Raw genomic sequence first — 23,708 nt, forward strand, 5'->3', positions numbered from 1 at the left:
TGGGAGACAGATTGTGACTGAGTAATAGGCATGTTGTCGTCGTCAATAGCATGAGAGTAGAATTTCAAAAGAGGATCTTCAGTAGACGGCCGGAGCAAAGGGAAAAAACAGAGCACATACCAAGGGTGACGCTTTTACCCCACACATGGCAAATTGATTTTGTCGTCGACTGATCCTCAAAGCTGATCTTATCCGCATGCCCCGGCTCCACGGGCTCCTCTGGCCTCATTCTTGGGAGTTGTGTGGTCGAGCGGAACCCACTGGAACCCCAATGATTGGGCTGTAGGGCGAGGGACCTGTCAACGGGCACATCTCCTCCGGACAAGTCGTCGACAATGTTGCCTCTAACGATTTTGGGTATTGCGTTGCTCTGACGTATAGTATTATATCAACCAACACAGCTCCCTTCCCCCCTTGCCTCGGGGCTCGTCTCTGAATAACCCAGCTACTCCTCTAGATTTCTACTCTCCTAGTTCAGTTCCTGTTTCCCATCCAAAATGGCCAGCATTGAAAGCATCAACGAAGGGGTTGCCATCAATGGCGTCGTCAAGGACTCGTACCGCAAGATCCTTACTCCCGAGGCAACTGCCTTCCTCGCTCTCCTCCACCGATCCTTCAACGGTACCCGCAAAGCTCTGCTCCAAAGACGAGTGATCCGTCAACAGGAGCTCGACAAGGGCAATTTGCCAGATTTCCTCCCTGAAACCAAGCATATTCGCGACAATGACGCCTGGAAAGGTGCCCCTCCAGCTCCCGGCCTCATCGACCGCCGGGTCGAGATTACCGGACCAACGGATCGGAAGATGGTCGTCAATGCTTTGAACAGCAACGTATGGACTTACATGGCTGATTTTGAAGGTAAGAGAGATCCGCCAGATCCCCACTGCAATTCGCAGCAGCTGATTGATTTTCGCTGCAACAGACGCCCAAGCCCCCACCTGGGATAACCAGGTCTCGGGCCAAGTCAACCTCTACGACGCGATCCGCCGACAGATCGATTTCAAACAAGGAGAGAAAGAATACAAATTGAGGACAGATCGTTCCGTGACTTTAATAGCAAGACCCCGGGGTTGGCACCTGGAGGAGAAGCATTTCACTGTCGATGGCGAGCCAATCTCTGGTTCGCTATTCGACTTTGGCCTGTACTTCTTCCACAATGGCTCTGAGCTGGTCAAGCGAGGCACTGGGCCATACTTCTATCTCCCCAAGATGGAGTCTCATCTCGAGGCTAGATTGTGGAATGATGTCTTTAACCTATCCCAAGACTATATTGGCATGCCACGAGGCACGATCCGCGGAACCGTCCTTATCGAGACTATCACTGCAGCTTTCGAAATGGACGAGATCATCTACGAGCTCCGTGACCACTCGGCCGGTCTCAACTGCGGCCGATGGGATTACATCTTTTCGGTCATCAAGAAATTCCGCCAGAATCCAAACTTTGTCCTTCCAGACCGATCTGCTGTCACCATGACCGTGCCTTTCATGGATGCCTATGTGCGACTGCTCATCAAGACCTGCCATCGTCGTGGCGTGCACGCTATGGGTGGTATGGCGGCGCAGATCCCCATCAAGGACAACCCGGAGGCCAACGACAAGGCCATGGAGAACGTCCGACAGGACAAGCTTCGTGAAGTCCGGGCGGGTCACGATGGAACCTGGGTCGCTCACCCTGCTCTGGCATCCATTGCCTCTGATGTGTTCAACAAGCACATGCCCACGCCTAATCAGCTCTTCAAGCGTCGCGAAGACGTCTACGTCACCAAGAACGACCTTCTTAACATGAATATGCCTGGCACTGTGACCGAGGACGGCATCCGCAAGAACCTCAGCATTGGTCTCGGCTACATGGAAGGCTGGCTTCGTGGCGTTGGCTGCGTGCCCATCAACTACCTCATGGAAGACGCTGCCACGGCTGAAGTCTCGCGTTCACAATTGTGGCAGTGGGTCAAGCACGGTGTCAAGACTGCCGAGGGCAAGACTGTTGACAAGGCTTATGCCCTTAAGTTGCTGAGGGAGCAAGCAGAAGAATTGGCGTCTAAGGCGCCCAAGGGTAACAAGTACCAGCTTGCGGCCCGATATTTCGAGAGCCAGGTGACTGGTGAAGATTATGCCGACTTCTTGACGAGGTATGCTTTCCCATTTTTCTAACCCGTCGTATATCTCATCACTAACACTTTTGCTCGCAGTCTCCTGTACAACGAGATCACTACTGTGGGATCATCACAGCCTGTGGCCAAGTTGTAAGCCGTCTGATGGTTGGGCAGTGAAAAGAAGGTGATTGGATTAGGATGCAGCCTTGAACAGATTGAGCAAGGGATAAAATGAACCTCAACTTCGACCTTGTCCTGCCACCAAGTGATCAAGAGAAGTGAAAAAGTGTACACAAGCCACATGCAGGACGAACAGGGTCGGTTTTCCTTGAATGCGCAAGAGCGCACATCAAATGGTTATCTTTTGTGTAGTATGCAAATAGTTTACGTGAAAAGGACAAGCAATGAATTTCTTTTGATATGAAAGGAAATGAGATGAGATGAATGTTGTTTTATGTTACGTTGTATTGTGTCTAGCCTTAGTCGACTCTCTCGATCAATGTGGCTTCTATGGGACGGATCTTCTGCCTGACATCCTCCACCACTGGAGGCGTTGCATTGTTGCCCACCGTTGCTCCTCAGTATCATCGTTCGCTCCAAGATGACCCGAACCATCGTTGAGCCCATATTATTTCTGCGCTTCAGGGTCAGACAACTCCCCGCTAAGTCGCTGGAAGTCGCCCCTCATCATTGTTCAGCCACCGGCGCAATACACCGGCGCCCCGATCTCCTTTTCTCCAACACATCAAGGACCTAATACAAGACCACTCTGACGGCAGGAACCCCGTGGCTGTGTCGTAAAAGAACGTTGTTCTGTCTTGGTAAGAGAAAAGAGAAAAAAGAACATATCTGTAACTCGAGGAGACCATTCTCATCTATACAGGCTCCATTGAGAACAAGTTAAAGAACGGAAGTATCCATCCGCTCTCGAATAGCATTTGGTACGTGGAAGGCCAGGCCAAGAAGGAAGCACAACCAGAAAAGCAAGAGGAGAGGATAGGCGGTTTAGATTCGACTCACGCAATTGAGAACACACTTGTTGCTGGTTCAAGATGAAGATACTCATCACAGGAGCAGGCGGGTTTCTGGGCCAATTCCTCGCGCGCGAACTGCTACAAAACCCGGAGCACAAGGTCGTCCTGACAGACATTATCGACGTGCCTGTGCCCAAGGGGGCCAAGTACCCGCAAAACGCGACATGCGTCAAAGCCGACCTGCTGAAAGACCGCAGTGTGGTCACGCCGGATCTGGATGCGGCGTACATCTTCCATGGAATCATGTCCGCGGGCTCGGAAGCAAACTTCGACCTGGGCATGAGTGTCAATCTGGACTGCACGAGATTGCTCCTTGAGACGATTCGACAAGTCCGCCCGGGACTGAGAGTCATCTACTCGTCCAGCGGAGCTGTCTACGGCCGCCCTCTGCCTGAGGTGATTACAGAAGACGTCCTCCCCACTCCCGAGGGTTCCTACGGCGCCGCCAAGTTCATGTGCGAGATCCTCATTAACGACATGACTCGTAAGGGGTACATTGACGCCTTCATCATCCGATTTCCCACCATCACCGTACGACCGGGCAAGCCAGCACCAGCAGCCTCGGCCTTTATCTCGGGCATCATTCGCGAACCCATGGCGGGCAAGGAGTGTGTTTTGCCTGTCAAGGATCGCGCCTTCCCCAGCCACGTGTGCTCGCCCAAGACGTTGATTCACAACCTCGTCTACACGCTCACGCTACCCTCGGATGCGCTGCCGAGCCACAAGCGCGTGGTCAACGCCCCGGGACATGTGGTCACGATTCAAGAGATGCTCGACGCCCTGGCCAAGGTTGGCGGCGAGGACAAACTCCAGTACGTCAAGGAGGAACATGATGAACCTATTGCCAAGATCCTGTATTCGTGGGCCGTCAAGTACGACAACTCGTTGGCGTACAAGCTGGGGATGAAGAAGCCGGACAGTTTTGAGCAGTCGGTGCGGGAGTTTGTCGAGTATATGGAGGAGCAAGAACGGTTATCCTAGGGATTGGAGAGTAAAAACTTTGAAAGGAGGATGCAGAGTTCTCTCCAAGGTATCAATAGTAGTCATGTAGGAGTGGTTGAACATACGCGCATACGCTGTGACAGATTGAAAAGTATCCATTGGTCCCAATAAACCCTCTGCTCTATCAACACTAGCTCTAACAACTACTCTTTCCTCTCTCAATATCTTCTCTCTTGTTCCACCTCTTTTGCAATCTTGCCCCTTTATAGATGTCGACTCTGCTGTGCTGTGCTTACGAAACGCATTGTCGATTGAATACTTAGTACAGAGTAGGTATGTCAATACCGAGACTCTATCCTTACGGCCTATCATCGGCGCAATCCTCCGTCCATGTTTCTCAGCACCGGTGTCTCGGGGTTTTTCAAGAAGGTATACAGTCGACCGACAATTGCCACAATATGGATCCGCATTGTGGCTAGAATATTCACATCGGAGTTGAAGCCGACGTTGGCCGATCGAATACAAGTACAAGCGAGTGAAACATCCACTGTAGGTGAATCGATATAGTATTGGGAGGGACGTCAACGTCCGTCTTTCTTTGCTCGGCACAAATGCCTAAGGAGGAGGAGGAGGAAGAGTACTCAGTAGAGTTCTAGGGCAGGTTTGACAAGGAGGGGAAAATAATACGAAGACAGAAATGCGTATCTTGTAGTAATATGTGCGTATGATAATTCGAAATGCGTCGCCCCTCCACCCCGCCATTTCTGGCAATTCTACCAAATTCGTTGCCTGATTCGTATTTTTCCTTCCTTGGCCCCGCATGCGGAGAAAACGCCGATGAAACGACATCATTGTTTGTCCATCCACCATGTACCGTTGAAACAATAGGGCGTGGGCAAGACATTATCATATCTCTTTTTTATTTTTCTTTTCGGCACTTGGGGACAAAACCTCGAGAGTGCTTATTTTCTTGTACGATCTCAAGGGTGGGAAAAGACGAGACCTTACTGTGTTTTCTTTATTCGTCCGTGTCTTCTACTACAGTAGGTGGAAGAATACAAGGCGACTCTGCTGCTGCTGCCAGAGCGTGAGTTTTGGTCTTGGGCGCAAGTGATCAACAGTGCGTCTAGAGGGAAGAACATCTCAATATCCCAAAACAACAGAGGAAGAAAATACTTGGAAACAACTGAAAACTGCCATCTGCGCTGAACATCAGACACGAGTCAGAAAGGCGATTTGTACCCGGTCGTCCAACCTTTCCCTCCTCTCCTCCCTTCGACACACCATAACACACACAAAATGCCGGACCTCTCACAAAACATCTCAGTGCGCATCCTCAAGGCCGCCGAGGCCGGGGGATACGGTGTGCCCGGCGTGGTGTGCTACAACTTCGAGGCCATCATCGCGTGCCGCAAGGCGGCCGAGGCTAAGAACTCACCATGCCAGATCCTGCTGTTCCCCTGGGCGCAGGAGTATGCGTACGACAACATGGTGAACCTGGCGGCCGACGTGTGCCGGAGCGCAAAGGTGCCCATGTCGCTGCACCTGGACCACGCGCAGAGCGAGGAGGCCATCAAGCGCGCCGCCGACACGGGCAAGTTCGACAGCATCATGGTCGACATGTCCCACTACGAAAAGGAGGAGAACCTGGCCCGCACCACCGAGCTGGTCAAATACTGCCACGACCTGGGCATCGCCACCGAGGCTGAGCCCGGCAGGATCAACGGCGGCGAGGCCGGTGTCCAAGACACGGGCGATCTCGAGGGTATCCTGACCACCCCGGACGAGGCAATGCAGTTCATAAACACGGGCATCGACTTCCTGGCCCCTGCCATTGGCAACGTGCACGGCCCTTACAACGGCGTCGAAAACATCAAGTTGGATTTCCCCCGCCTGGCATCCATCCGGGAAACCTCGCGGGGCAAAGTCACCTTGGTCATGCACGGCACCAACGAGTTCACCGCTGACATCTTCAAGCAGTGTGTTGACGCCGGCATGACGCGCTTGAACGTGAACCAGATCGTGCTGTGGAAGTACGAAGAGTACGCCCGACAGAAAGCCGGCAGGACGCCGCTGACCGAGTTCATGGAGGAGGGCACCAAGTTGATCCAGGAGAGGATTGAATGGATGATGGATGCAGTGGGCAGCACCGGTAAAGCAGGCGACGTCAAAATATGAGAGACGAGACACAGCGTGGAGTGGCTATGCAGGGGCGTCAGAAAAGTGCCCACACCGAGAACGCCATCCATAGAAGTCAAAATAGCACGGTCGCATGTTAGACATTTGGCAAGGGAGTCTGTTTGATGACGTTACTTTTTGAAAATGTCCGTGGGCAGATCAGTCCAATGCATTTGGATAAGATCAAATTGGACTGGTTTGGGTCAAATCTATCATCCCATCATGGTAGGGTATTTAGCCATGACATCGTTGGAAAATGCTTCTGACTTTGCTGTCTCCAAGCACCTGGGTACATTGAGCCTTATTCTCCCGCTCGGACGCTAGCTAGCATCCGTTCACTTCGAGTCCGCTCCAACACTCTCCTTGATCGCAGCTTCTGTCGGATTCTTATCCTTCGCCTCTTCATCATCGGCTTTCTTTTCATCCTTCTTGACATCTGGCTCATCGTCCTTTAGTGTGATCACTTTCGCATCCTTCTCTTCGTCACTGTCACCGAGGCTAAATGGGTCGTTTTCCGCCACAGGGCTCGGGTCGATACTTTGTAGAGGCTGCCATTTGCTCGATTTTGTCGTCGACCCCGCTGCAGGCTTGGGAGAGGCGCTGTACATGTCCCTAATCTCCTCCGGCGGGCCATCTTGGAAGGAAACCTTTCGATTCGTGCCTGGCGACGGTCGACGATCTGGTCCTTGAACTCCTCCGGAACGGAAGAGATTCGGATTAGCCAATGGTCGACTCGATGTGCGCGGCGGAGCATCGCCGTCGCGGAGCTCTAGTTTGGAAAAGTCGTCGCCGATAGGCTGCATATCAGCGTCGTAGCGTTGGAGGTCTGCACTACGACGCATTTCGGCACTCCGGCGGCCTGTGAAGGGCGACTGTGCTGATGGTCGGGCAGGAAGAGGTGGCTGAGCCTGAGTAAACTCTGCATCGTCGTCTTCACCGTCGATCTTCTTCTTGAAAGCGCTGATCCAGCTGTTCACAGTTTTCTGTGTTTCCACAAAACCTTTCCGGATATTATCACGAATCTCGGGAAGATCGTCTGTTGCCGAAATTCTGAGCATGGGTAGATATTGTGAATGAGCACAGACTTACCATCAATGAAGCTCCGCCACGGCACATCATCAGGGTTGGGGCTAGCCCCTGGCCGACCTACTCTTGACCCTGGTAAGTTTTCGTTATATCTTCCCCCGGAATCACGACGCCTCGGTTGTTGTCTGTCAACACCAGCACCACCATTGAATTCTTGAGCCAGCTGTCTCGCGTAGAGCTCATCTGCTTCAAGTTGGCTAAGCTTTGTAGATATAGGAGATTGCTGACGGGCGGGACGAGGAGGTTTAGCTGGGGGTAAAGGCTCTGGTTCTCGCTGAGATTCTGGGTCCGTCATCCCAAGGAGGGCATTGAATGCAGGTTCAATCTCTCCTCTGCTTGCAGTGAGAATTGCGCGGATGACGCTGATCTCAATGGTAGGAAAAGCTTCTTTTAAAGTGAGCTCTGCCTGTTCCCGCGGAGACATGGGTCGGGGAGGTTTTGGTGGTGCGGAGACATCGTCTTTGGGAGGAACTTTAGGCTGCGAAGGCAACTCTGTCTTGGACACTGTAGTCGTCTCGATGGTGCCGGTCTCTTGATCGCTATCGAAATCCAGGGGTCGAGCAGTAGTGGGAGATTCTGGGGGTCCATCGGATGGTTTCAGTGGTGAGACGGGCGACGGCTGCGCAGTGTCAATTAGAGGCCATATATTAGGAGATTAGGGATATCTCTCACGGGATCGTTGCTTGTCATGTCGAAGGTTGAACGGTTTCTCCTTCAGTCGTGACTCTTGATGCATGCGCTTCTCATGGAACAAAGATCAATTGTATTAACTCAGGCAACTCAGTTAATCGACACTTGAGACAACACATGTCTCCAGAGCAGCAGTTGGCGTGGGGCCGGAAATGATCCTGCCTTACGCTGCTTTTTGCCTGCGACTTGGCAGTGGCTGTGATGACGTTGTTGTGGCGTTGGTCGCATTGTCTGCGTCGTCCTTCTGTGGCGGTGCGAATATCAATCCTCGAGGTCAGTCTGCGTTTCGTCGCCAATCCACATCCCAGTCGAAAGCTGCTAATTTGACGTGGAGATGATTTTTCAGAAAGCTGGCACTGGGCTTGATCTCCTAAGCCTGCCAGCACCATGTCAGATCTTGATTCGTCCTTCATACCAGCATTGTACACCCCGCCCTCACTACTACCCATCGCCAGGCACAGAAGCAGTCTACTCTATACCATTGAAACGCACCAAGTCACGGTGCTAGTGGGCCAAACAGGCAGTGGGAAGACAACTCAACTACCTCAGTATCTGGAAAACGCAGGATGGTGCTCCAAGGGGCAATGCATAGCAGTCACGCAGGTGGGTCACTTGAATTTCTCGGTCGGTCCAGAGTCCATTGACCATTATCTGTAGCCCAGAAGAGTCGCCGTCACCACCGTGGCCGCACGTGTCGCCGAAGAGATGAGATGTCAGTTGGGTGAACAGGTGGGCTACTCGATCCGCTTCGAAGATGTCACCTCCGCCAAAACCAGAATCAAATTTCTCACCGACGGCATGCTATTGCGAGAGGCTTTGGTTGATCCGTTGTTCACGAGATATTCCGTTATCATCATCGACGAAGCTCATGAGAGGTCACTCAGCTCCGACATTCTGCTTGGTCTACTGAAGAAGGTGAAGAAGCGACGACCGGAACTGAGGATCATCGTCAGCAGTGCCACTCTTGAAGCAGAGCGATTTGCAGAGTTCTTTACCGAGCGCGATGCTCCTGAGGGTGAGCAACAATGTCGGATAGTCAGCATCGAAGGTCGGACATATCCCGTGGATATCCTCTATCTTGATCAACCGACAGATGACTATCTGGAGAAAGCCACACAGACAGCCTTTACAATCCACCAACAGGAGGCGCCTGGCGATATCCTCGTGTTTTTGACCGGCAGAGAAGAAATCGAAAGAGCCGTGCAAAAGCTTGTGGACCTGGCATCAACTCTACCTCCACAGGCACAGGCTCTCCAGCCTCTCCCGCTCTATGCTGGTCTCAGCACAGAAGAGCAGATGTACGTCTTCTCCGAGGCGGCGGAGAACACCCGGAAAGTCATCCTGGCGACGAATATCGCAGAAGCATCCGTCACCATCTCGGGTATCGTATACGTGGTTGATTGTGGTTTCGTAAAACTACGTGCGTTTAACCCCAACACAAACATCGAGACATTGACCCCGTTTCCCATATCGAAAGCATCTGCAACCCAGCGAGCCGGCCGCGCGGGACGTACCCGACCAGGAAAATGCTTCCGCCTCTATACCCAGCAATCTTATTCATCGCTCCCGGCAACGACTACTCCAGAGATTCAACGGTCAAACCTGGCCCCCGTGGTCCTCCAGCTGAAAGCACTTGGCATTGACAACGTTGTGCGTTTTGACTTTCTCTCACCGCCGTCCTCGCAACTGCTTATCCGCGCATTTGATCTGCTCTACTCCCTGGGCGCCGTAGACGACTATGCAAAGCTCACTTCGCCATTAGGAACACGCATGGCCGAGCTAAGCGCCATTCCGCCCATGATGGCCAAATGCCTGCTCGCTTCCTCGTCTCCACAATTTGACTGTCAGAACGAGATGCTCACCCTCGCAGCGATGACCTCATTACAAGGAAATGTCTGGTTTCATCACAGTGGAGAAAAAAAGGCAATGGACCTGTCGCGGCGAAAATTCGCTGCCGAAGAAGGCGATCAACTCACGCTGCTGAATGTATATCAGGCATTTGTGACTAAGGGAAAGAGGGAGGCGAGGTGGTGCCACGAGCATCATCTGAATTTCAAGTCGATGCAAAGAGCAGTGAGCATTAGGAACCAGCTGAGGCGATACCTTGAGCGGCTCGGCGTCAAAGTGGAGGACTCAAAGGCCGCAGCCACATCCGTTAGTGCTCAGCCAAAGGACAAGGCCGCCAATATCTTGAAGTGTCTGGTGACGGGCTTCTTCTCACAGGCAGCCAAAATGCAGCCGGATGGGACCTTCAGATCCGTCTCTGGAAACGTCACCATGCACGCGCACCCAACCTCCCTCCTGTTCAACCGCAAAGCAGAGTACGTGGTGTTTCACGAGTTGTTGGAGACTGGGGAGAAAGTATATATCAAGGACATCTCGAAGGTAGAGAAGGCCTGGCTGGTAGAGTTTGGGGGAGGCTATTACAACCTCAAGAGTTGACATCTAGCGAGGGCTGGTTGATGCTAGACAACGACATGCTCTCGACAGTTTTTGAAGCGTGTGCATACCGATGTACTTTCCGATGTCTGGAGCACTGAATGAAATGACTTCAGTTACGCCAAACACCTAACCATCAATGAGGGCAGAATCTCCGTTTTTGATTGTCGTACCGTGCCTGTCTTGGCGCCTCTTGCATCGTGTTCCATGGGTATCAAATGTTCATTAGCAGCCGTGGGTTTCGTTATTCGGACTCATAATCCAGAATTGGTTCCCTTTGTGTGAATTCCATCGCTTCTGCTTCCGTGGCCAGGCCCCTTTCCTTGCGTTTCTTCAACTTGATCGGCCCCTCCTTGCACACGTCACACGCAAAGTGACATTCTGCGGAGCCATTCTTCTCCCCAAAATACCGGGAGACTAGCAAATGACGGCAGCAGTTGGTGTTCTCGCAGAATTCAACAATGCTGCGCAGCGATTCGAACCTCGACTCCGTCTTGGCCGGGCTTTTGTCCTTGGCTGCCTCACATTTGGCTCGATACTCGCACCGCTCCTTGTCTTCTCGAGTGTATAGGATTATGCTTGATGCTGCTTTGTTGTCCCTGCCAGCACGTCCTGACTCTTGCGTGAACGATTCCATGCCCCGTGGGAGACCGTAGTGGATCACAAACCGAATAGTGGGGACGTCGATACCCATGCCAAAAGCCGTTGTCGCACAGATGATGTTAAACGAGGTCGTCATACTTTGGTTGTCATCAGCTTGTGCCGAAAGCTGGTCCGGAATGGCACGTCTCATAAATGTTCTCTGTACTTTCTCTCGTGTTTCCGTGTCTAAACCGGCATGGTAAGCGCTCGCTCGGATCTCCGCCGCGGTCAGTCTTGAGGCAAGCGAGTCTGCTGTAGCACGAAGTGGAACATAGACGATGCCTGTGATTGGGGGCACAGCAGCCGTTGAAAGCTTCTCTTTCCGATGTCTGAGCTGCATTAGCCGCCTCTGGTACATAAAGTTCAGTTTTGAGAGAAGGTATGGGAATATGTCATCCTCTCCGTTCTCTGGGTTCGACTCTGAAAAGTATTGAATCTCATAATGGATGTTTGGTCGCGCAGTAGAGGTGGAAAAGCATCTGGTCTTATCAACATCAAGGCCAAGATATCTGAAAATGTCCTCTCGAACTTGTTTCGTCGCGGTCGCAGTCACTGCTATCAGCGGCACGGTAGGACAGGTGAGGTTGGTCTTCAGCCATACTAGCTCTTTGTAGCACGGACGAAAATCGTGGCCCCATTCACTGATACAATGTGCCTCGTCCACAGCAATTCGCACCAATTGACCCTGGCGGTGGATTTTCATGATGAGCTTCCGGAAGCGGTCCTGTGCACAAAGCTCTGGAGTGACATAGAGAAGTTTGGTTTCCGGATGCCCGCAAAGAAGATCAGTCTCGATTCTCATTTTTTCGGACCATTCAGTCTTGCCATTGATACGTTCGACGGCGATGCCCAAGGACTTGGCGGCTTGGACCTGGTTATCCATCAAGGCTAAGAGGGGCGAAATGACAACAGTGACCCCAAAGGAGACAACAGCAGGCAGCTGATAACATAGTGACTTCCCGAATGATGTAGCAGCGCAGAGGAATACATCGTGTCCAGCAACGACGGCGGTAATGACCTCTTCCTGGAGTGGTCGGAATGCCGCCTTGCCGAAGACGCGTCTCAGGGTAAAGCGAAGATCTGTAATACTTGCAGCTCGTCTCAATGGAGCTCGTGGCATATCGCTCCGGAGGTGTACTTGTGGCGAATAGAGAGAAGATCCCCGTAGCCTAAGACACACATTACAGTGGTGCCGCTGCCGTGAAGATTTCAGGAGAAGTCGACGCGTCAGGCGCGGTATTGGGATAGCACTTGGTGATCTAATAGTCCACAGTACTTATGTGCGTAGTCACGTGAATATAACGAGCACGGTGGAGTGTACGACCTCCTGCTATTCTTTCTGCCCGCAACCACGTGATGGGCGCTCACACCAGGTGCCGATTGGCTCGCACAATCATCTATTATCGGTTTAGTGGGAAGCCACAAGGCCTGCCAAAGGCGAACCAGGCGTTTTCCTCATCAGACAACCTCCTAACTCGACCTTCGATGCGGACTGCTAGGACACGTTTCATTTGTGCAGAAGGATTGGACTCACAATTATCTGCCACTGCAGGCTGCTTTGCCTTGAACCCTTCGTCTACGCAAGATGCCCCCAAACGCATCTACTGAACACTTGACGATTTGAAAACCTGCAGTATCTTCTCCTCTGTTACCATTACGTCGAGACACTCAAAGGCACTTTTATAGTCCAGCTTTATCCTTGGCGGAAGCCATATGGTTGGGATCGCAAGAAGTCGTGGCTGTGGCACCTGCAGGAAGCGGAAGATCGCGGTAATCCCTGTCGCTTTCTAGTACAGATGAACAGAGTGTCGCTAATCACCATCGCTAATAGTGTGGATTAGAAAGACCTTCCTGTGCTCAGTGCATTAAATCGAACAGAATATGCACCGGATACCGAAAATACCCCATCTTCATTGCTCATCAGCCGCCCAAGGGCGACGACCCCAAGCATCCAGGGTATGTTGAATCTACCATTGGTTCGACAATACGTCCCCACGATAGTCAGCCAGATCCTGTAGATTTCAATGGAGTGGTGGGATCTTCTTCATCTGGTGGTCTTGACCTCGATCCAGTCCAAAGCCTCATTCGCTTGGGAGCCCAAGTCAACACCAACCCGGCTCTTCGACAGCGCCTCTTGAGCTTGTACCTGGAAAACCACTTGTCTAAAGACAGGCTTGGTCCAATGCAGCAGAGAGTGTGGCTGATACAGGTCCCCAGACTTCCTGATCTTACTCCAGCATTAGAGATTTCAATGATGGCATTGGCTGTCGCTAAGCTTGGCGAAGTCTATCGTGATGAAGGACTTGTTCATGAGAGTCTGAAGCTTTACCGTGAAGCTCTGCGCGAGGTCCAAATAGCACTGTGGGATCGAAACTTGATGCTTCATGACCAGACGCTTGCTGCTTGTGTGGCTTTAGGCATGTATGAGATGAGTCAATGTCCGAATCAGTCAAAACATGGATACATCAGTCATACTCTAGGCTGCCAAAAGCTGATTCAACTTCGTGGTGCGGAGGCGCATACGGATGGGTTGGGGCATTCCATCTTCGTACATTTCAGGATTCAGGGCGTGAGTCTGTGACACCAACGAAGCGGCGAGCGGCTAATCAGATACAGATCCTCTATTCTCTCGACCTGTGCCAGCCTTCCTTCTTGGGGGATCCGCTGTGGCTGGAGGTACCCTGGCAAGTCAAACCGAAAACACCCTATGACCGAATTTACGACTTCCTCACATGTGCGCCAGAGCTACTCAGGCAGGGCGAGATGCTCGAGCACATGGATTTTGATGGCAAGTTGCAGCTTGCGACGAAGATGATATGGAAATGCTGGAAGCTGGACGCCGAGTTACAGTCCGTTTATGACTCTTTGGAAAAGAGCCATGACGGGCCACTATATTGGCCGGAACTAGCGAAAGACCAAAGTCTTGACGTAGGCTCGAAGGATGGCATGTTATTTCCTGTGGCATTCCACTTTCCCAATCTCTCCATCGCCAACACGGTCATCATCAGTTGGGGGGTTCAGGCTATCTTGTGGCAGGGTCTGTGGAACCTCTATGGACTGATTGCCGAATTGCAGACGGCATTTGCAGAAGGGGCCGCTTTCGCACAAGGAAATGTGGACGGGGCTACCGGATTTTCGACCGATGACGTTGGCAGTATCTTCCACTTCCCACCACTAGAACATCGGGCAGACTTCGCCGCACCCTGTCGCAATATACTTCAGTCTGTCGAATACAGCCTGCAAGACGACATGCTCGATCAAGGGCCGAAATGTGTTGCGGCTCCATTGAGGATGGCGATAGAGACATTGCTGCCATTCCCTCAGTACAGGCGCGAGGTCGATTGGGCGGAGAGAGCAGTGAAGAAAATACAGGAGAGGTCCTTCCGGTTACTCATATACTATAAGCCACGAAGATAGCCATACAGGCAAATGGGCAATTTTGAGCTGGATGGACGCGATGTGTTACTGGCCAATCAATCTGGATAAGTTCAGCCTTGCGCTTGTATGGACACAGCCTTGCGACCATCCAAGCCCGCCAAGGCCAGCCTGGCCTCAACCATCAATCACAGTGACAGACTTCAGCCTTGAAAGCGAAATTGAGTCTGTTCGTGTCTCTTTTAAGTTATACGCAAGAGCGTCATTCTGTCCCTGTATCCCCCTGAAGCCTCCGAATACAGCCCGTGCGCACTCTCCCTCTATCAGATTTGTCATCATATGCTGGTCTCAGCCTGTCCCTCTCCCTCAGGGGCGCGTAATTTGCAAAGATGGCTTCAGAGCCCGGACCGGTTATGGAGCTTCTAGGCCAGGTCGCCTATCATTATGAGAGTATGCGACCTCTTCTGCCGACCTATATACATCTGCTTGTCTCGGCCATTTTCCCCATCTACACAGCCGCTCATGCCTCATTGTCGAGGCCGCCGTCAGCTGCACCCAAGAAGTCGAAGAAACACGCCGATGGAGACGCCGAAGGTGATGACGAGGACTCTCCAACAAGAATTGAGAGCCTGACTCCTTCTGACGCGATATTATTCCCTGTCTTGGCCGGTATCACACTGGCATCGCTCTACTTTATTCTCAAGTGGCTCCAAGATCCCGCCTGGCTCAATTGGGTCCTGGGTATCTACTTCTCGCAGATCGGCTTGTTCTTCGCGGTGAAGTTTCTGAAAGACGGCCTCTCTGTGGTGCGGTCTTTTATGCTTCCAAATGAATATTCTCGTTCAGGAATGTTATGGAAGGTGGACCAGCAGCAACGATGCTTCAGGGCGGACAACGGAACGCGTAACAGCTCACCATTTCCGGGTCTCGCAGGACAAATCCCTCTTCCGTCATCCCTTGTCCACTCTATCTGGGATCTACGCGCGATACTGTACACGAAGGCTCGGCTCGAATTCCACCTTCACGAATTGATCACCATCAAGACGTGGATCGAAATTCTTGACGTCTTAAGCCTCGTACTCTCCGGCAGCATCGTCTATGTTCACACATTCGTGTCGAAGCCGTGGTTCTTGACCAATTTCCTCGGTTTCTCCTTCTGCTACGGCTCCTTGCAATTCATGACACCCACGACCGCCTGGACAGGCACCCTTGTGCTGAGCGCACTCTTCTTCTATGATATATATTTTGTGTTCTTCACCCCGATGATGGTCACAGTGGCAACGAAACTGGACGTACCCATCAAATTGCTCTTCCCACGACCCGATGGCTGCGTGTTTCCTGTGGGTGCGCCTGAAGGATCGGCGGCGATGGAAGAGTACCTGCAATGCCTAGCGAAGAAACGAACTATGGCGATGCTGGGGCTGGGCGATATTGTCGTGCCGGGGATGATGCTGGCTTTTGCTTTGAGATTCGACTTGTACTTGTACTATCTGCGGCAATCGAAGAAAGGACAGCAACTAGAAGGAGATGCATCGAAGCCAACATATGTCAGCGCGACAGGATGGTGGGGAGAACGGTTTTGGACCTCTTCAAGACTATGGTCCAAGGAGATGAAGGCCAAACGGTTCCCCAAACCCTATCTTCGCGCCACTATATTGGGATACCTCGCTGGAATGATTGTGACCGTGGTCGTGATGCAGGTTGCACAACATGCGCAGCCCGCGTTACTCTACCTTGTTCCTGGGGTCCTCCTCTCATTCTGGGGTACTGCCCTGGTGAAAGGGGATCTGAAGGAGCTTTGGAATTACAGTGAACAACCAGAAGGTGACGACAAGGAAGCCAAAGATGCAAAAGGCGAGAAAGGATCATCAGCGGCAACTAGCAAGGCCAGAAAGGCCAGCATTGAAGACAAGGCTACAAATAACGGCGCGGTAATCAGCCAGACCGAGACCACCAACCCTGTCCGAGCACAGGAGACGAAATCTACCATCGAAACGCAAGACACTGCTAAGACAGATCCTGAGAATGCTTGTCGGCGGCTCGTACACTTTTCAATCACATTGCTCGGTTCAGTCCCCGAGACAGCGCCGACGGATAAAAATTACTCCACCAAGCTGGTGACCGGTAAAGAGGTGTCGGAGAAGGTCATGGCCAACAAAGACGGCGAGGGAAATCCAGTGTTGGCCACAAGCTGGGAGCGAAGGGATGACGGTGAACCACTCGGCAAGCGTGCAAGGAAGTCGTGACAAAGTGCGCATGGATAGTCCAGCCATGGGCCATGGAACGTTCAATTTACATGATGAGCCTGATATGACGGGTGGGTTTAGAGGATTACAGACAGACACAGGGAAATAGTGCGGCCCAATCAACAAGGAACGATGCAATTCTTGTGTCGACGATTTATTGTATTCCTAGGAGTGACCCTGGATGTAGCTCTTTCCTTTCCATCCGTTGTTTGTTTTCACTGTTACAGTAGCAGCTCGCAGTAGCGGCGCTTCATTGTGTATCTCTTTGGTTATCCATATCGGATCTATTTGTTCATCTCCTGTGCCTGAGCCTTCAATTCCTCCTTGCTCTTCGTCTCCGCAGGGATACCTAACCGACCCAAGTTAGCTTTCTTGATCATCCCACTGCCGAAGCGCACAGAAGAAACTCACTGTCGGAGATCTGAGGTCCCTTGCTTTGATGATGATGGGCTTGTGCCTTTTGCTCTCCCTTGTGAATTGGGTGGTCGGATGCTGTGGAATCGCTGGACTCTTTGGCGACCTTGTCAAAGATATGGGACTCGGTGTTTTCTTCGCTTGGCATGACAGGCATTTTGAGAAGTTTGTTTGTGATGAAGGGGTTTTTTTTGGTAAAGTCTGGTCGAAGGGCGAGGAGAAAAGCGAGGGTCGGTCCAACAAGTTTATATAGTGATGATATCAAGTTGTTGCGTGACCATGACATTCCCTGGCTCCTGCGCCTGCAGACTGCGGACGGTTGCACAACATTGCGATGACGTCTGAGGTGTGGGGTGTTTGCAGATGAAGCATCAGTGACGGAAGGCCGCCCAGCTCAACCAATTGCAGGGCTTCGGGCCAAGCAAGAAGCCCCCGAGAGCAAACAGGGGAGGGCCCTAGAGGGAGGGCTAGGTGACTCCAGGGATGGCCGCCCTTTTTGCGAATTCTGGTCCCCCGCAACGACTCCCCAAACGAGATTGATCCGACCGAAATGCCACGCGGCTCAGCCTTTCTCTTGTCTCCGCCTTGACACAGAAAAGCCCTTGGAGAATTGCCTGCTCAGTTCATTAATCACCTTTCTATACTTTGATACAAGCCTGTTATTCTCTACTCGTCTTTTTTATTCCTGTTTGACTTGAATCTTACTCCGCTTAGCAAGTCATCTCTGTTTTTCGAGCCTTTATCTCCCCCTTCACGGACCGCGAGTACCGTCACTCGCCTCGACATGCCGTCCGTCCTCTCCGATGCTGACAAGGAGACGGTGAAGCGGACTGTGCCCAAGGCTTCCAACAAGATCCAAGCCGTTGCTGTCGCTCGTCTCTACGTCGCCCACCCCAACCGCAACCGATGGACCTATACTGGTCTTCAAGGCGCCGCGGTCCTCTCCAACGATCTGGTGGGAAACACCTTCTGGATCAAGCTCGTCGATATATCTCCTGCGAACCGAGGCGTGATATGGGATCAAGAAATATACGACACCTTTCAATATAACCAGGATCGCACATTCTTCCATTCCTTTGAGCTCGAACAATGTCTCGCCGGCTTATCTTTTGTCGACGAGAAAGAGGCTCGACAATTCAAGAAAAAGATGGACGAGCGTGAGAAAAATGCCAGCAAACATACAAAGGCTCAGCCTTTCGCATCTACCGCTGGAGGAGGCCAATTACACGTACCTGGAAGCTCTCACAAACATCACAGTCGGGTTGGCAACCTGTTCCGTGGTCACCGCCACAGCTCTGCGTCCCAACAACCTCAACCAATGATCCCGCAGCCTATCTACAGCCCTGGATATGCCCCAACAAGCTACCCACAAGGAAACTCAGACACAATTGATCTGAATGATCCAAACTTGAGGCCCATCCTGGACGAGCTACTGCAAATGGGCATTACCGAAGATCAAATATCCGAAAACGTCGACTTCATCAAGCGTTATGTGCAAGAGAAGCAGGCAGAAGGTGCGGCCAATGGATTTGGTTCTCATATACCAACGGTCACAGCTACCGAGACCAGATCAAGGGCTCCTCCACCTCCTCCGCCTCCCTCAGCGCCTCCATCGAGGATTAGCCCGGAGAATACTGGCAGTTCTTCCTCAGGCAGGAGAGGACCTCCTCCGGCCCCTCCGCCGTCGAGAAGACCTGTGGGTGGCCGAGCGCCTTCGCCTCCTCGTTCAAGCTCTCCTCCACCAGCAAGGGACCCCTCTCCTCCCCCCACGGCAAGTCCACAGCCTAGATTCCGCGCCCCTCCGCCTATTGCAGATGCTGGCAAGTTTGCTGTCAAAGAAGGTCCGGCACTTCACCCGTCTGGCCGAGCTCGAGCTTCCTCAGGCTCCTTGGCAAATCCAGGTCCTCCACCTCCGCCGCGTCCACCCAAAACTCCGATTGAGGAGGAACAACCCCAGGGTGGCTTGTTTAGAGTACCGCCACCTTTCACTGGGGAACGCAAGTCTTCTGCGCCTCCGCCACCACCAAGTCGTGGACCTGTTCCTCCTCCACCGCCCAGTCGTGAGACATCCGCTGCTTATGCTGGTCCCCCACCGCCTTTACCACCCAAAGCAGGACAAACGCCATCACATTCGGCGTTGTTCATTCCTCAGCCTCCACCACCTCCTCCGCCAGCGCGTAATAATGCACCACCCCTGCCACCCCCGAATACTCGAGCAGTTCCCCCTCCACCTACAAGCGCTGTCGCACCACCACCTCCCCCCGCCTCCTCCGCCACCGCCCCCTATGCCCTCTTTTGGTGGCGGACCTCCTCCGCCCCCCATGCCTTCCTTTGGTGGACCACCCCCACCTCCTCCCATGCCCAGCTCTTCTGGACCTGCCCCTCCCGCTCTGCCTCCTGTGGGAGGCGATAACCGTGACTCGCTTCTCGCAGCTATTCGCGGTTCAGGCGGCAAAGCTGGGGGTGGCCTACGCAAGGTCAAGGACAGCGAAAAACGAGACCGTAGTGCGGCAATGGTACCAGGAGGAGAAAGTAGTGCTCCCCCGCCTCCGGGAGCGTCAGGATCTCCCTCAACGCCAGCCGGAGATCAAGGGGGTGGTCTGGCTGGAGCATTGGCCGCAGCGTTGAGCCAGAGAAAGAAGAAAGTTAGTGGCAGCGGTAAGTTCGGCCCTTTTGTCTGGTTGCGAGGTTCCCAGATTTCTTGGGGATGCGTTGTCCTTTATCACTCGATCAGTGAACCGATGCTGACTTTGCTGTAACAGATGACGAGAAGGATGATGATGACGATTGGTGATCCCTACACAGCCTTCCACAAGCTTGGATACGTTTATGGCCATTCCGAATCCTTCCTTGTAACGGTTCAGGCTTGGACAAGAGGATTATGGTAGTACTAGACGTGATGTGTGAACGGTGGATACCGATGCGGTAGTACGGGTGCCATCAATGGTGACTCAGACGAATGCTCAAAAGTGGTTCTCTGGGGTGATTTCGGAGACGATCGATCGAAGAATATTTCGCCGTCAGTCCATGCAACGAGCATAGCTACGAGCACAGCAGTTCAATAACCAGAAAGAGCTAGCCCGAACGGTGCGTGCTTCTGTAGGAGAAATCAAAAGGAGACGCAATGCGACTTACAATCAAACACAAACAATCGATGTCATGATATTCCTTCCATTGAGATTCGGGACTCGAAGCTCACACCCTCGGGACAAGCATCACATCTCCATATATGCTAGTATAGATACGTACATATATCTATGTGTGTATGTATATACTCAATACGGAACACTCCATCTGGTACTCCGAATATACACGGCCCGTCCGCAATACTCGGTACTCGGTACTATATGTATTAAGATACGGGAGTGTTGATATCGGAGATGTCTTCGATTACAAAGGCCCCCTTCCAATACCTGAGTCCTGAGACCTGGAACCTGTCTATCGTGGGCCCTTCATACACAGTGACCCCGTGTTATATAAATCTATGCAAGAACCGCCCATTCCAGTCCTCGCTTGAACGCTCAAAAGGAGATGAGACCAGCCATCTATATACCCGAAAAAGAAAGGAGAGAAAGACAAAACACCACCGCGTAACATCACAGATATATTACAGAGTCACGGTTGAGAGCGACTTTGCATCACTTCCTCTTTTGTGCCTTCATCTGCTCCTTGGTCATCAGACCTTTCTCCGTCCTCGCATCAGCCTTCATCTTGGCCTCAACGTTATCGACGTCTTCGTGAATCGTCATGCCGGGTGCATTCGCCCCAGCATCCGGGTCGGCGCTGGCGTTTGTGTTGCTGCCAAAGATTCCCTTCCGCTGTTGCTGCTGCTGCTGGTCATCGTTGTTAGCATTGTTGAGTTTATGCATTCCCAACCCGTCCATACCAGGCCAAAGCACACGGCCGGTCTGAGCACTTCCTCCTGCTTTCAACCGACCAATTTTATGCGCCTGGCTCTCCACTGCTTCATTGCGCCAATTCCCTCGACCCCCGATCTTGCCACCACGGAAGCCCATGCTGTGGTCAAGCCCTTCGCCCCACATACGCACTTTCTGCACTTTGTGCAACTTTCGCATGCCATAGATGCAGATCAACCATGACAGACCGAAGCACACAACGCTGACTCCACCAAAAGCCCAGTCTGATTCTTCGATGAAGTTCTTCAAGTTCATGCCATAGAGGCCAGCAATGAGTGTCCCGCCAGCAAGTCCGAGTGTCCCAATGCTAAACTTGAGCTCGAGCAACATGAGCTGGTTACGATTGGCATCCAAAATCGCTCGGACCACTTCTTCCGTGTTGCGGATATTGCTGATTAGATTGCCTGATATTTCGACGATTTCATCACAGATTTTGTGGTAAGACTCGAGGAGCATTTCAACTTCTTGATGGTCGTTTTCAGCGCGGGGCTTGCCCGTAGCCTTCCGCTCGGTCAGATACATGGCAGATAGGTCATCATCTGCTTCGAGGAGGTCGTCGATGGCATCTCGAACCAGTCTTGCCTTCTGCTCGAATGTTCCGAGTTTCTTGGAGTGTATCAACAAGTGCCGTAGTTTGTCTCTGTCAATGTCTTCTTCGAGTTCTCGTAAGATATGTGTGACTGGATCGCGAACCAATGCAAATTCTGCTTCTAGGCCCGAGGTGACAGAAATAAGAACTGCTTCAAGAGCTCTCAGCTCGTATGGTAGGTTGTAAGAGCCGTTTCTAGGGTCCGCCTTTTGTCGAAGTTTCCCTTCCAGATCATACATGAACAGAGACTGAGTGTAAGAGTCAGTGCTTCCAAAAGCGTCGAAAACCAGAACTCTGTCAGACTGTATAAGGACTCGAAGATGGAGGAGATTAATCAGGATGGCCGAAGGACGGACGAGGATATGAGGAAGGACGGAGGAGTCGATCTTTCGAAGGTCTCGAGGCAGCAGTCCATACTTGGCGATAAGTTCCGATTTCTTGAACTCGCCTGATACCATTGTGACGGAGCCATTGGCGTCAAACTCGGTACAACGGAGCTTCAATTCTGCGCCGCTGGTGTTGCGAGAAAGGGCACGAGAGAGATTGAAGAGTTGCGCCGAAGTCTCGTCGTACCCGTAGGGTGAGGATGGTGTCGAAGAGTCTCGTGGCGTTTTTGAGCGGGATGCAGCGGCCCTTTGACGGAGCCATCGTCGCCAAAAGCTTTGCTTATGACTTTCGGTGCTGGCGCTACGAGACTGTGCAATGTTCGGGGGACAGGATCTCGCGGGAGGAAGAGCTTTGCATGGTTCGCGGACAGGCCGCCATATATCCTCAATGGAGGAGAGACGCTTGTGGCGGGAGGTGGTGGATAGGGCTCGACACGGCGTTCGAGCACATGTTGCGAAGGAACTGGAGTTTGTGAAGATCGAGTTTGATTGGGATCGAAGGTAGCGCAGAAGACTCCGAGAAGGCGCAACGGCCGTCTGCATCGCCTGCGCGGAGGCACGTAACTAGTGTCAGTGAGCGCCAGGAATCGAGATAGAGGGTTCAAGCCTGGTGCTGGAACATTGGATTGTCTGCACTCGACGCTTCATCCTTGAAAATTGTCACATCTCCGAATTATTGGCGTCGGAAACGGGCGAGCGGCGATTCTTGGTTGGAGGGAGACCAGCGACGGAGGCAGGTTGAGCGAGAATGGCCTTGGGTCTTTGGCTCATAGAGTCACAGTTGGAATCATCTTGGCAAGCGGCGCGGCGGAATCTTATTCGAGCCAAGAAAATGCTATTTGGGTTTCCGCTCTCTCAATGCCTGTGGTCAAACCTCAGTTATTCCCATACATCAATTATTACTAGGTCAGGCTAAGGTCTTCACAATCCTCATGTGAGCTACTTAGACACAATTCTGTGTCTACGGGACGAGTCGATGAGATCTTACGACGAGGGTATGACAAAGAGGGTTTTTCCTTTTCGGCGCTGATGCTTTGGACATTGACGACGTAGGATCAGCATGGCTAGGGTCAATGAGTGCGATTCTATACTGCCGTGTGCAGGGTCTTTTTCGAATCCTTTTAGACTCCAGCGATGAGGAGAATGCCGTGAAGGTTCTCAATCGAGAAGCTCGACCATTGCAATTCCAGAAGACTCTATTGGCAGTCGAAGCACAAGAGTCGAATAGTATATGCGTTTCTCGGCCTCTGCTCCCCGCCTCATCTTGCGAGAAATGGAATTCGAGATGGAGTTTCTCTTGGTTGTGAAAACCAACCACTATTCCAAAAATTGTCCTGCAGTCAGTTCCGTGGGAAATCCGACTGCAGAGACAGGATGTCCATCACGAGAGTGCACACCAACTTGATGATGAGACACGTATTATTCAGTACACAGCCCAGAGAAGGGTCGCAAGTGAGGCACACGGCCGATATTTCGAGCTTCGAGGCAAGAAGGTGCACTGTGTTGGGGAGGGGGATCCTGCAAGTCAGAAACCCGTCACTTTCTCACCTAGCATGGATGCACCATCGATCTGAAGCTGTCGAAATCAGACCGTCATAAACTCGACTGATGCCTCGACTGAGAAGCTGAGTTACGTTTATGCTACCATGGTATGGCTCTGCTCCCCCACCAGTAATG

General features: G+C 52.2%; 10 protein-coding genes across 10 annotated transcripts; 7 read left to right on the plus strand and 3 right to left on the minus strand.

Annotated features, from left to right (window-relative positions):
- Nucleotides 1-497: 497 nt before the first annotated feature.
- AYO21_02266 (malate synthase, glyoxysomal) lies at nucleotides 498-2,247 on the plus strand (the record flags this gene model as incomplete). Its single annotated transcript, XM_022652245.1, has 3 exons — nucleotides 498-858; nucleotides 923-2,129; nucleotides 2,190-2,247. 3 exons carry the CDS (start codon nucleotides 498-500, stop codon nucleotides 2,245-2,247), a joined length of 1,626 nt encoding a protein of 541 aa, XP_022515281.1.
- Nucleotides 2,248-3,145: 898 nt separating this feature from the next.
- AYO21_02267 (hypothetical protein) lies at nucleotides 3,146-4,108 on the plus strand (the record flags this gene model as incomplete). Its single annotated transcript, XM_022652246.1, has 1 exon — nucleotides 3,146-4,108. One exon carries the CDS (start codon nucleotides 3,146-3,148, stop codon nucleotides 4,106-4,108), a length of 963 nt encoding a protein of 320 aa, XP_022515282.1.
- A 1,260-nt stretch (nucleotides 4,109-5,368) lies between these two features.
- Nucleotides 5,369-6,247, plus strand: AYO21_02268 (hypothetical protein; the record flags this gene model as incomplete). The annotated part of the gene is made up of 1 exon (XM_022652247.1): nucleotides 5,369-6,247. One exon carries the CDS (start codon nucleotides 5,369-5,371, stop codon nucleotides 6,245-6,247), a length of 879 nt encoding a protein of 292 aa, XP_022515283.1.
- Nucleotides 6,248-6,582: 335 nt separating this feature from the next.
- AYO21_02269 (hypothetical protein) lies at nucleotides 6,583-8,023 on the minus strand (the record flags this gene model as incomplete). The annotated part of the gene is made up of 3 exons (XM_022652248.1): nucleotides 6,583-7,283; nucleotides 7,337-7,952; nucleotides 8,006-8,023. The coding sequence occupies 3 exons, from the start codon at nucleotides 8,021-8,023 to the stop codon at nucleotides 6,583-6,585; spliced, it is 1,335 nt and encodes a 444-aa protein (XP_022515284.1).
- A 387-nt stretch (nucleotides 8,024-8,410) lies between these two features.
- On the plus strand, nucleotides 8,411-10,465 carry AYO21_02270 (hypothetical protein; the record flags this gene model as incomplete). Its single annotated transcript, XM_022652249.1, has 2 exons — nucleotides 8,411-8,626; nucleotides 8,681-10,465. The coding sequence occupies 2 exons, from the start codon at nucleotides 8,411-8,413 to the stop codon at nucleotides 10,463-10,465; spliced, it is 2,001 nt and encodes a 666-aa protein (XP_022515285.1).
- Nucleotides 10,466-10,706: 241 nt separating this feature from the next.
- AYO21_02271 (hypothetical protein) lies at nucleotides 10,707-12,224 on the minus strand (the record flags this gene model as incomplete). The annotated part of the gene is made up of 1 exon (XM_022652250.1): nucleotides 10,707-12,224. One exon carries the CDS (start codon nucleotides 12,222-12,224, stop codon nucleotides 10,707-10,709), a length of 1,518 nt encoding a protein of 505 aa, XP_022515286.1.
- Nucleotides 12,225-13,358: 1,134 nt separating this feature from the next.
- On the plus strand, nucleotides 13,359-14,521 carry AYO21_02272 (hypothetical protein; the record flags this gene model as incomplete). Its single annotated transcript, XM_022652251.1, has 2 exons — nucleotides 13,359-13,673; nucleotides 13,721-14,521. 2 exons carry the CDS (start codon nucleotides 13,359-13,361, stop codon nucleotides 14,519-14,521), a joined length of 1,116 nt encoding a protein of 371 aa, XP_022515287.1.
- A 347-nt stretch (nucleotides 14,522-14,868) lies between these two features.
- On the plus strand, nucleotides 14,869-16,725 carry AYO21_02273 (hypothetical protein; the record flags this gene model as incomplete). Its single annotated transcript, XM_022652252.1, has 1 exon — nucleotides 14,869-16,725. One exon carries the CDS (start codon nucleotides 14,869-14,871, stop codon nucleotides 16,723-16,725), a length of 1,857 nt encoding a protein of 618 aa, XP_022515288.1.
- A 1,198-nt stretch (nucleotides 16,726-17,923) lies between these two features.
- AYO21_02274 (hypothetical protein) lies at nucleotides 17,924-19,933 on the plus strand (the record flags this gene model as incomplete). Its single annotated transcript, XM_022652253.1, has 3 exons — nucleotides 17,924-19,316; nucleotides 19,378-19,797; nucleotides 19,902-19,933. 3 exons carry the CDS (start codon nucleotides 17,924-17,926, stop codon nucleotides 19,931-19,933), a joined length of 1,845 nt encoding a protein of 614 aa, XP_022515289.1.
- An 844-nt stretch (nucleotides 19,934-20,777) lies between these two features.
- Nucleotides 20,778-22,103, minus strand: AYO21_02275 (hypothetical protein; the record flags this gene model as incomplete). Its single annotated transcript, XM_022652254.1, has 1 exon — nucleotides 20,778-22,103. The coding sequence occupies one exon, from the start codon at nucleotides 22,101-22,103 to the stop codon at nucleotides 20,778-20,780; it is 1,326 nt and encodes a 441-aa protein (XP_022515290.1).
- Between the last annotated feature and the right edge of the window lie 1,605 nt (nucleotides 22,104-23,708).

The sequence above is a fragment of the Fonsecaea monophora genome, assembly GCF_001642475.1.
Source record: "Fonsecaea monophora strain CBS 269.37 chromosome Unknown Scaff10, whole genome shotgun sequence".
Taxonomy (NCBI): Eukaryota; Fungi; Ascomycota; class Eurotiomycetes; order Chaetothyriales; family Herpotrichiellaceae; genus Fonsecaea; species Fonsecaea monophora.